The following is an 11,427-nucleotide window of genomic DNA, read 5'->3' on the forward strand; positions in this document are numbered from 1 at the left end:
AATTCATACATTCCGTTTTCATGTTACTGCATGATAGATTGATAAGAATGCTGTTCACACTATTTGGTTCCAAACCAAACCATATCCATACAACTTTCACAATGCCCAAACCCTGATTGGATGTGTAATGTTGAGTAGGGTTCTTCCGGGACCAACAAGGATGTCGATACAGAAACAAGTCCAAATTATGGTAAATCTTAAATCTTTTACACACCTGTCATGGTATTACCACCCTTGTAGGGCAGATTTTTAATGGCTCGTAGGACATCAGGCCGCCTGTAATACTGGTTCAGGTTGAACTCTGTCCTGGTATCTGAGCTGTACTGTACAACAGCCACCCTGGTCTTATCCTCTCCTATGTCAAAGGCTCCTGTCATGGCCCAAATGAAACTCCGGATGTATTTAAAGTTTTCTCTTCCCACGCTCCAAGAGCCATCTACCAGGAAAACCAGATCCGCTATAGCACTCACTGAACACTCTGCATGACAAGGAAATGAAGAGGCATTAGAGAAAGTCATATAATAGTATGACATCATATGATCTACTACAGTCTTTGTCATTTTACTTATTTGTTTTGACACATTAATGGACATTTAAAAAAAAAAATTTGACTATTTATGCATTTGTTTATTTTGCAACTACACAAAAAAGTCCAAAAGTAATTGAAATCTTCAATAAACTTATTTCTGTTTCTTAAGATGACTCCAAAACTTTATTGCGAAATGTATATCTTGAGAACCGGTTTTCTGGAATTTCAATTGTATTTGTTTTGGCAGCGGTACTCAGTATTTGGACTCACAAGAAGTTAAATTGTATCAGGACCATAATCCTTTCCACTAGTTTAAAATGTGATGTCTGAGTGTGTGAGGGTCAATGAATGAGGACAGAAAAGGCCTCTGAGCTCCCTCTTTGTATTATACCAGCCATTTCTATCAGCACGAAGTTAAATGTTTTATGAGCTCTGATTCTATTTTAATGCTTTTAATTAAAGGCAATTTTTACATTGCCAATCATAACCTTGAGCGTTCTTTCTTTTTGCAACCAATAACAAGTCTACAGTGGTCAGGCAAAGGAAGTTTAAAGGGATAAATTTGATCTAGTACACTGAAAATAAAATTTTATTTCACAGATGACAAAAAGCAAGAAAAATCGAATATCTGGAATGAAGAAGAAATGGTTTGATGAATATACTCACTGATAGTCTCTGACGGTGTCTTCCTTGTTCCACTTGTGTTGCTGGATTGAACTGTAATGGGAGAATATATTAGGCCTATGTCTTGGAAGCTCACAGTTGCTTTTGGCAAATGGATTTATCAAAACTGATAATCAAACAACACCTAATGTATTGTAGTTTTGCTTAGAAGATCACAAACTAAACAGAAGAAGGTGCTTCAAAACAATTACAATATATGATTAATTAACTATTGTGCAAATATTTTTACATTAATAAATGTATAACAAAGATGTGTACTGTCACATGTACTTAAGCTGTAAGGAACACGTTATTAGTTTTTACTTGATAGCTAAACCAGTTGATCTTTTTAAGACATTAAATGTAAACAATTCTTGCAAGTGCATTCAAAAGCAAAATTACATTTCTAAAAGTCTGTATCTCTTCTTTATCACATAAGTCACATGATTTGATATTTCACTTATGTCCAAGTTTCATGCCAAAATTGAATACATGAACAAATCCCTTACCATGCATACTTGCAATGCTAATAGTTGCTTGTTTTAAAATACAAAACTAATAATAAAAAAAGACATTGAGGATGTCTTGTGTGCACTTGCTTGTTATTTGTCCAAGGATAGGGATACTTTCTTCAGCACCATCATGTGAACTGATTGACACTGAATAGTCTACATCTGGAGTTAAATCTGTGATTGATGTGTCTGTGGCCGAGGAAGGAAGACTGAAATCTTTCAAATCATCTGGAACAGATAACAACATATCAAGTCAGAAGATAAGTCCCTCGAAGCTGATCAAAACACATGCAGCTGTTGACATCACGCACCTGTATCTGATATGACTTGTATTCTGTAGCCCTGTATCTGAGACGAAGGCCTCCTCCATGACATATGCACTGTGTTTTCATTCAGGATTTTAAATTTCAAGTCTGAAGGAGGCTCCACTGCAACCAAGAGGTCAATAGAGTCAAGATCATGAGAAACTTTAATATCTGAATTAAGAATAAATTGTGAAGAAACATTAGATGATTTTAACAATCCCAACGACAAACACTTCAGGACTGAAGTTTAGTTGTTTATTGTTGGGCGAGACAAACAGAACCAACAGTAAAGGTGACAAAACACGACGTAAGAGAGTGACGCAAGCCATTTCGGTTCAAATGGCCTTTTCTTGAGTTGCAAAACCTGGAATCTCATGGTCTGCAGCTCAAGCACAGAACTAAATGCAATTCAAGACCTATCACAAACAAAATGTCGTCGACAAACCATCCAATACATGCTGAATGTGTTCAATACAAGGCATGCCTGTCACTGGAAACAGAACTCTGGTGACAAAAAGAAATCATATGTTCCATTCCCAAAATATTGATTATACAATGGAATCAAGTTTTTGAGGTGTCAAAGATGTCCAGATGGCTCTGTCCGGAGTAGAGAAAAATACATATATGTTATATATACGCTTTGTATATATGCATATATTCCAACAGGGCTTGAGTACTAACAAGTTTTACTGAAGGCACGTATCCATTGCAAATCTCAAAAAAAGAATACACAACTTGTCGTGACAGACTTTTGTGTAGTTCCTTTTCAAACAGAAGGTGTATGTGACAAGACAAAACTTCTAATTTAGAGGTATGAAGGAAAATGAACACACACACACTCAAAATAAATAATAATATATTTTTAAAAAATCACGCATGTATATGAGGAAACCGATCTGCATTCATCTGGTTGTCAAAGTGTCATGCACATGTACATGGGTGAACAACTTATTACACTGTTTCCATGTACAACACAAAGGACAACACAACAAATGTATTTCTAAATGATATTCTGTCATAGACATTACTGACACACAATCTACATCAAACCGTCATGGATCACATCTCAGAAGGCGGGATCTAAGATGATAAGGTGTCCAGATACATACTCAACATCCATGTTACATCTGCATGCATGAATGCTGATGATTGATGTAAATCTCTGCTGTCAAAATAATGTCTTGAATGCAAAGAATGCATAGGAAAAACAGGAAATGTCATCCAAAATGGAGATGATATTAAACATGTGTAATATTACAGAAATGAATTAGAATATTTAACCAGCAGAAAGCAGCAAGTAATATTATGCGAGCATGATTTCACCAAGTACAACATGTTCCTGGATCAACTTCCTTGTTGATCTTTGAACAACATTTCAATCAGCCAATCAGAACAGAGACAACTTTTCTGAAAATATATGTTTTAGGTTTAAAATCAGAGTTAGGTGCTTCTACACTCTTGTTAATCAGTTATCATTTCCCACTGATTTTAAGAATAAATTATGGGTAGGGTTAGGTTTAGGGGTAGGGATTGAGTTAAGTCTATATTTTTGGACAATAATGTTGATCCAGGATCATCAGAAGATATTGATCCAGGAACATGTCTTACTTGGCAAAATCAAGGTGACCGCAATATTACTCTCTTAAATATAAGGGTTCCTAAATGCCCATAGAACAACCATATTTGGTTCCCCAAAGAACCTTGCAGTGAGCAGTTCTTAAAGGAACCTATTTTTTTTTACTTTGAATAACATTTGATTTAAAGAAGAATTTTTCCACAAAAAAAGAACCTTTTGTGCAATTAAAAAAAGTTCCAAGAATGTTGAATCATCAATGCCAATAAATAACCTTTTATAACCTTTAGGTTTAAGAGTTTAGATAGTGTTTAGCACACTACTAAAAGTAAAGGTCACTTGAAATTTTGTCGTTCTTTTGATTTAAAAAGTTCTTGATGCTACGATACATTACAGGTTCTTCAAATCAGTATTTTGTGTGGTTTGAGCATCAGAATATGAATTTTAATCAAGAAATCAGAACCTTTATTTTTAAGAGTTTTGTAAACTAGTTATTACTTCTCTTCATCAACAAGGCGATGAAGATCCACAGTGTCTGCTATAGATTTATAATCATCTATAAGAGCAGATCTTTGCTGTTGAAACCTTGATCATCTTTTTCCAAGCACTACTGTTCTTAATTCTATTGATGGGCCAGATAAATAACGAGGACGTGGCAAAATGTCACATGCGCATAGAAAAAGGAAAGTTTTGGGTGGAAAGAAGTGTGAGTGGATCGAGTGGAGGCCAGAGCAGCAGAATATCATTCAAAAATAAACGGTGGAGGAAACACAGCAGGAAAACCACAAACAACACGACCTGCTGGAAAAGAATGCTCACCAACCTGACACGTCAAACTCAAGCGGTCTGAGCTGATTCCCTTCATGTGTCCGAACAGGCCGAACCCATGAGTCTTCACGGTTCACAGATGAGGCATCTTGTGTCACGGCACCAGCGCACGCAAACGATGTGTGAAACACTACCTACCACTGAGCTCAGCAACTGTTATAATAATGGAACCTGACAGCTTTGTTGACTCTGTTGACAGTTTAATAACGAAAGTGACACAAACGTCGGCTCGTGTTGAGTTTCTGGAAACTTCAGGATGAGGAGGCCCATCAGGAGAGCACTTCTCTCATCCCCCTGAGAGAAGTCTGCCCCATGTCAATAACCTCCAGCCAGTCAGGCATTCTTTCTGGCTAGCACCGTTGCCAGGCAGTTCGGAAAAGAGGTTGGAGTCTCCCGGAGAAGCCGAGCAGATGCCAAAGTAATTCCACAACATGTGCTGACATTAAACATTACTGCAGATGAACTTTCCGTATGGATTGCAACTCAGTGTTTTCGTGAAACCTAAAAAGGCTCTTTGTCTTTGTGCTGTCTGAGGACTAATTCAGCCCTCTCATGTTACATCTTTCCATTCTGTTACAACACGCACAACAAAGAAAAAAAATGAGTGTTTCCATTTGGTTTTCCAGTTGAATCAAGCTCCATCCTCACGTTTTCACATCACATCCCTTTCGCTCGAGACAGCTGTCGGTGGGCTAAACTGATGCTGTGTGGGGACTTTAATTACAGATCCGTCTTAAACTAAGACAACTTTATATCATGCGGTAGAAAACACTTATCCATTTTACTTGTGGAACACATTTAGTAAAGCATAAAATAAAAATTTTAAGTATTTTTTATATTTTAAGCACGTTTTATGTGTGTATCTAGCTCAGGGTTGCCAAGGTTGTTTTGATAATACATCTTGAATGAGAATATCAGAGATTTAATTTCATGTATGAAGAATTGTATAAAAGAATTAAGGACAATATGCATTTAAGTGTTTTAATCCAGCAGCTGTCAACTATGATTGGACGTGGGGAACAATTAGGCTAGATTTCTTTCCCTCTGTGAGGGTTTTGAGTCTGTTTCCAGCTGAAAAGAAAAAAATTGCAATCTGGCAACCCTGATATAGCAACTCAAAAAGGTTTCAAACTCCGTGGTTTTGTTGCATGTCTTTTGACTCTTGATAACTCCACAGTGGAGTTTAACTTGAGAGAGTTAAATCCCTGCAAGAACACTTATGAGTTTTTTTCTTTGTAACAAAGTTTTCATTCCGGCTCCTGTAATAAACCAACACTAATGGTAATTCATTAGGCAATAACTGACTCATAGAAGAGGCGATGACTGTCCCAGACAGCTGTGTCTCATGTCTGCAGAACTGCTGAGGCATGCCTCGCAACAAATGGCAGATTGTGTGACTGTTTTTCATGCTAAACGTTTTAAGTATAAATAGATTTGTCTTTTGTAATTCTCTGAATGTGCAGAAGCACACACCTCTATGGAATCACAAACAAAGTGAACAGTAACATTTATACAAAAACAGAACACATCATTTTAATTTAACAGCTTATTAGAATTATTTCATGCTTTCCATAATTATATAAACTGTAGAAGTCAATTATAAGTTGAGTTAGCCTAGAAGTAGTAAACACGATTTAATATAAGATATTCAAAAGTAAATGATGAAATCATTGGTGTCCAATTAATAACAACATATTAAAAATAATAATAATAATAATTGTACATTTTAAGAATAGAAGAAAGGCAGACAGAATGGACTATACCTTGAGCCTCTACTGATTTCAGTAATATAGCAAAGAGTGCAGCGGCAGCCAAAGACAGCCTGATCTTCATGTTTACAGAGAGTCAGCAGCTCATTAATAAATCTACAAAAAGAAAAGAAAGAAAAAAACATTATTTCTGAAGTAGACCTAATTGCATAGTATGCCAATGCATTCATGGTGTGCCGGGTTTTTATTTATTTTTTTACTAAATAAGAGTAAATCATTTTAACAACTGAACATGTAAATGGCACTTAGATACTTAACAGAATCAATATCTACAATAAGTTCTCAGTGAGACACGGTGATCCGCGTGACGGCTCACGAGCGCCTCCTCGTGCAGTTTGATACAAGCGCAGTCAAAACGCTAACCATTCATCTATAGACCAACCTAATCATCAGTTCAGTGTGATTTCTGCTAGACATAAACAAAACGTTTAAAAAAACTTTGTATTTATCAAAACTATAAAAAGAAAAGATTTGGCACAGCTAAAGAAACATGCATTTATAAATTACAAAATTTTGATGAAATCCTCTAAACGTCACATACATCACCTCAAACTCAGTGAGAAATTTCAGACATTAAAACTTTCCGAGTAACAGCTATTTAACGTGAATTTAGCTCCCAGAACACGTTCATCAAAAACACCCACAAAATCTAAATAAATCTTCTGAAATGTTTGAATGAAGTGCAGAAATCTTATTCAGACCTGTAATAGTCCGTCAGTGTCCCCCGCAGACAGACGGAGAGCCAGCAGTGAGGGAACCTCGGTGTGAATGGGAGGAATCTGAGCTCAACCTGACTCTAAATAGGGGGTTGTTCCCAATCCCTACACTCTTACGAAACTCCTCAAGAATGGAGCTCCCTCTTTTAAATCAGAGGGATGCAGATGCGCTGTGGCGTTTAACGATGTAATACTGTTTTAAACGAGATCGATTGTGTTTAGAAAAGATTGGCACAATTACTAACTCGAGAAAAGATTAGAATGAATAAAATATAGTTATTTGTGAAATGTAGGCTAAGTTCCTTTAAAGAACGATTTGGCGTAATGGTATTAAAACCTCATGTTTAGATATACTTGTGGAAAAAAGTCGACACGTGACCGCTTGATCGCTGGCTACACTTCAGACGAATACTGTTTCTTTATAACTGTTTATAAAACGTACAAGCAATTTCTGAGGGGAAATTATTCCAAAAGACATTGTTTTTTTTCCAGAGAAGATCAGTTTTTCTCACATCTAACTACTAAAATTCATTATTTCTAACAATACTAATTAAGGAATATTTAGCCTATTTGTTGGCTACTATTCCTCGGCATAAAACACAGAAAAGTGTTTCGAACATAATTGTCACACACACAGCTGAACGATTATCCACCATATTATGGAGTTCATATACATACTCAGGACTCCTTCAGTTCAAGAAAAAGTTGAGAATGGGATCAAGACAAGATGCTGGTTTGAAAGGTAGGCTACTTATATTTTAAAATCAACATGAAATGAAGATTCACTGCTTTCTAAATGCACGTAATAGATCTTACGGTGCATGATTCATCCATGAACATGTTTAAATAAATATTTTCATTTATTTGTTGAACTATTTAATCAGTGTCATAACCAGATGATGTAGAGGTCACATAAACCCCGCCCCTTCAAGTGCCACACCCACATTCCAACATCCAACCAACAACCAATGCATAGAACCAATCCATTTTAGAAATATTTCCCATAACATGTTTCAGTCAGATGCACAGGATGGAAACAATCTGAGCTGAATCGTGACTTGAAATAGAAATAAATGGAATGAAAACACATTTAAGAGGAAAACTTCAATAACAGACTACCAGTACAGTGGAAAGTTTTATTACACAATGATTGCGCTTTACATTACAATCAATAAATATGAATCCATTGTAATGAAAATAACTGACAGGCAGGATATCTTTCTGAGGATCAGGTCTTTACAGCTCAGACACGTGAATAGAGAGGCATGTTCAGTTCTTCTTCTTGGGCAGCGCTGCATCGATCAATGAATACAGCACATAACCACACCCTGAGGAGAGAAGAGACAAATACACATTCACTACACCTTTACACTGAAAAGAGTACAGAGTAGAAAACAATATGACCTTTGAACACACTTAAAGACATTTAACTGAAATGAAGATTCTGGGATTTACTGGTATTCACTGGGATGAGTAACTATAAACAACTGTACTGCTGTTAATACATTCTCCATTATATCTGCAAATACAGCTGTACACTATATAGCAGCACTGCAGAGAACAGGTATGAATGTTTTATATTCAGCATATTTCTTCAGTTTCACACGACTCAACATATAACACAACATGCATGAACTACATCTAGGGTTTCTTTTCTGTTCATAGTAGTATGGCAGGACCCACAAAAACATTCTCCAAGATGAATAATTATTATAATAATAACATTACAACTTTAAGGAATATCGCAATTTTTCTTCCATGTTTTGGGATTTCACTTTCTTTTCCAAAAATAAAATTGTTAAACTTTAATTTGATTCTTAAAATAATAATAAAAAATATTATATTTATATATATATATTTTACTTAATGCAAAACCATTAATAATAATATATATATTTTAATTATTATTATTTTTGATAATTAAATTTAATAATTAAAACAGAATCAAGGAAAAGTGAAGGGGGGGGGGGGCGCAATCGAGAAACATTAAAATCTTATTTGTTATTTTAATTAATTTAAACAATTTTACAAGGCCCTAAAGAGATCAAGAGAGATTAACAAAGCAAATGTTGTGTAATATTATTTAATAATATTTATTAAGTTATTAATCAGTATACTATGAACCACACTGTTCATTCCCAAGATTCCAGATAAATCAAATTAAAGTCAGTTCAAGTAAAAATACTATAAATGGACGCCAAAATGGCAAGCTAAACATCTCTAGCTTACCAAAGACAGTAAGAGCCATCGTAGCCCTGTACAAGAGAGCATCTGTCGCGCCTCCCTTCAAATGAACCGGCATGCCATTGTCTTCCTGAAACAAACAGAAACAGCATCTTAGCATTTAATACAACACACAATGCACTTTTGGGTGGCCACAAGTGTAAAGCATAAAAACTGCATTTGCATAATAAAAGGACTCAAAGTACGCAAACTATGTTTTTAGCAAACGCTTGTTTGGGTCAGTTTTACTCCTATGGATAGGACCACCAAAACATAGCACAATATAACAGACACCCTCCATTTATCACCAGAGCAGAGTGTGCCAGCGTCAAAGCCAGTGCTATCGCAGTTATAAGTGAAGCTTTACTGGTTTAATCAGACTCTATGTTCAGCATGACAGCACATGCAGAGATTAGTCATTACAGCTTACTATTCAAGTGAACCCTAGGAGCGAATCATCTCATACTTATCTGTTCATCCACACTGGACCATCAGTCCAGAACCTGGGAACAAACTGCAGTCTTAACTTTAACAGCACCATTAGAGTGTCAAAGAGGAACTGAATCAGAGAGATCTGTGGCTGGATTCGATCAGAACTAGTGAAGAGGACTGACCTGAAACATCTTCTGCTTGACAGGGACTTTATTCTCCAGCTGTCTGGGTGCAGAGCTGGACAGGGTCCTCCTGGAGACCTGCTGCAGGGTCTGCAAACACAAAAACACATCTGCGAGTTTAACACATTTCAGCTTCATAAGAGAAAACACTCAATTCAGAAATTAATGTGCAGTATTAAACCTGTTCACATTGGACCTATATAAGATTATATATAATGCCTTCATAAAGCCTCAAATACTATAAACAACCTACACGTATATAATAATGTCAATAAACGCCAAAATTAAAAAAAAAAAAAAATTTGTAACGTTAAAGCTTTCCAGGAAACTGCGATGTATCGACCTTGAAAGAGAGTGGTTAAAATAATTACAAGATTTTACATACTGATGTACTATTAGAGTGTTTGTATATTTATTACAACAGCTAAACTAAAATATACATTTAAAAAAAATAAATAAATAAACACTCAATATCCTGGTTATGAGCAGGAGGTCATGTCACGAGCGCTGCTGCTAGGCTAACGGCGCTGCTAATTCTGCTCATATCTAATCAAGCTGCGTTATGAAAAGACAATCGATCGATTTCTTCGTATAAATGCAACGAGGACAGGCATAACGAGCTTAAATCTCACCCTTAAGTGCCTAAACATGGTGATAATTTCTTCTTTAGCCCGCTGTGTTCAGGAAGCCGCACAAGGACACTTGAAAATGTCACTTCCTTCTTCTGCTCGGCTCTGACGCAGAATAAGCCGCGAGAGGCGTGTTACTGCCGCCTACCGGACAGAACCGTTTGGGAGGTCTGGTTCTTCAGAGAATCGGTTCGTTCGGACAGATTCAAGTTCATTTAAATGACTCGACAAAAAGATTCACGTTCATTATCTGGTGTGTCCATCCTTAGGCAATAACATTTTTGCATACATTTTGTCACAACTTTTCATATTTCACCCTCATTAGCTTTCATAAATCTGTTTTACATAAGGTAGGCCTACAAAAAATGATTACACTCAAAGATCTTATGACAAAAATGTCTCCACCGAAACCACATTTTATCGCAATGCCAGTGCAATTTAAGAATAAATTTATACACTGGGTTGTTCAGAGGTTTTCTTTTTTTAATGTTTTCCTTCTGATTGCACCATTTTCTCAAGGTTGACCTATAAATAAAATACTTGCTTTTATGCGTACTTTTGCTTATATATATATATATATATATATATATATATATATATATATATATATATATATATATATATATATATATATATATATATATATATATATATATATATAAATTAATACTATATATATATCCCATTGAATTGAAATGATGTTATTATAAGTGTGTGGGTATTGGTATGCATATGCCTGGTTTGTTTGTTTGTATTGAGAAATTTGTGCGTGTGTTAGTATGCATATTTATTCATTTAGCTACCACACAAAACTAACAGTGCATCAAAATTAATGTTATTGCTGATAATTGGCATTAGCCTGGCCAGCCAGACTTACATCAAGATGTTTACTCTGGAAACTCTCCATAGACGAGGCTTACTCCGAGGGGCGGGATAAACGGCTGTCTCTCAAAATCCCTCTGCACGCAATAGGATAGCGCTACAACCAATCAGAGCAACGAAGAAGGTTACGTATCCAGTCGGCATCTTCCTTTTTTAAAAATGACTTAAGTGCCGTTCTTTGCTC

At 35.9% G+C, this 11,427-nt stretch overlaps 2 protein-coding genes across 5 annotated transcripts in view; both read right to left on the bottom strand.

Moving 5' to 3' along the window:
• Positions 1-6,993, bottom strand: part of LOC132111818 (collagen alpha-1(XII) chain-like) — a 73,758-nt gene extending 66,765 nt beyond the window's left edge. For 3 of the 4 annotated variants that reach the window (XM_059519427.1, XM_059519430.1, XM_059519428.1), the window contains exons 1-6: positions 6,881-6,993; positions 6,174-6,275; positions 2,016-2,132; positions 1,792-1,932; positions 1,196-1,246; positions 215-478 (exon numbers count right to left, since the gene is read on the bottom strand). In XM_059519427.1, coding sequence (XP_059375410.1) covers positions 215-478; positions 1,196-1,246; positions 1,792-1,932; positions 2,016-2,132; positions 6,174-6,243 — 643 coding nt within the window. In that variant the 5' untranslated portion in view covers positions 6,244-6,275; positions 6,881-6,993. The remainder of the gene's footprint in view (positions 1-214; positions 479-1,195; positions 1,247-1,791; positions 1,933-2,015; positions 2,133-6,173; positions 6,276-6,880) is intronic. The other variant, XM_059519429.1, reaches the window with a different exon arrangement.
• A 1,020-nt stretch (positions 6,994-8,013) lies between these two features.
• Positions 8,014-10,521, bottom strand: LOC132111819 (cytochrome c oxidase subunit 7A2, mitochondrial-like). Its single transcript, XM_059519431.1, has 4 exons — positions 10,365-10,521; positions 9,733-9,822; positions 9,125-9,209; positions 8,014-8,223 (listed from the first exon to the last, which is right to left on the bottom strand). Exons 1-4 carry the CDS (start codon positions 10,380-10,382, stop codon positions 8,165-8,167), a joined length of 252 nt encoding a protein of 83 aa, XP_059375414.1. The 5' UTR covers positions 10,383-10,521; the 3' UTR covers positions 8,014-8,164.
• Between the last annotated feature and the right edge of the window lie 906 nt (positions 10,522-11,427).

This window comes from Carassius carassius, chromosome 31, assembly GCF_963082965.1.
Source record: "Carassius carassius chromosome 31, fCarCar2.1, whole genome shotgun sequence".
Taxonomy (NCBI): domain Eukaryota; kingdom Metazoa; phylum Chordata; class Actinopteri; order Cypriniformes; family Cyprinidae; genus Carassius; species Carassius carassius.

Excerpts from the sequence above, each read along its gene's own strand:
- LOC132111819 (XM_059519431.1), bottom strand. Across the intron at positions 9,210-9,732 it reads TCAAGCAGAAGATGTTTCAG|GAAGACAATGGCATGCCGGT; the intron begins GTCAGTCCTCTT and ends TGTTTGTTTCAG. Across the intron at positions 8,224-9,124 it reads GATGGCTCTTACTGTCTTTG|GGTGTGGTTATGTGCTGTAT; the intron begins GTAAGCTAGAGA and ends TTCTCTCCTCAG.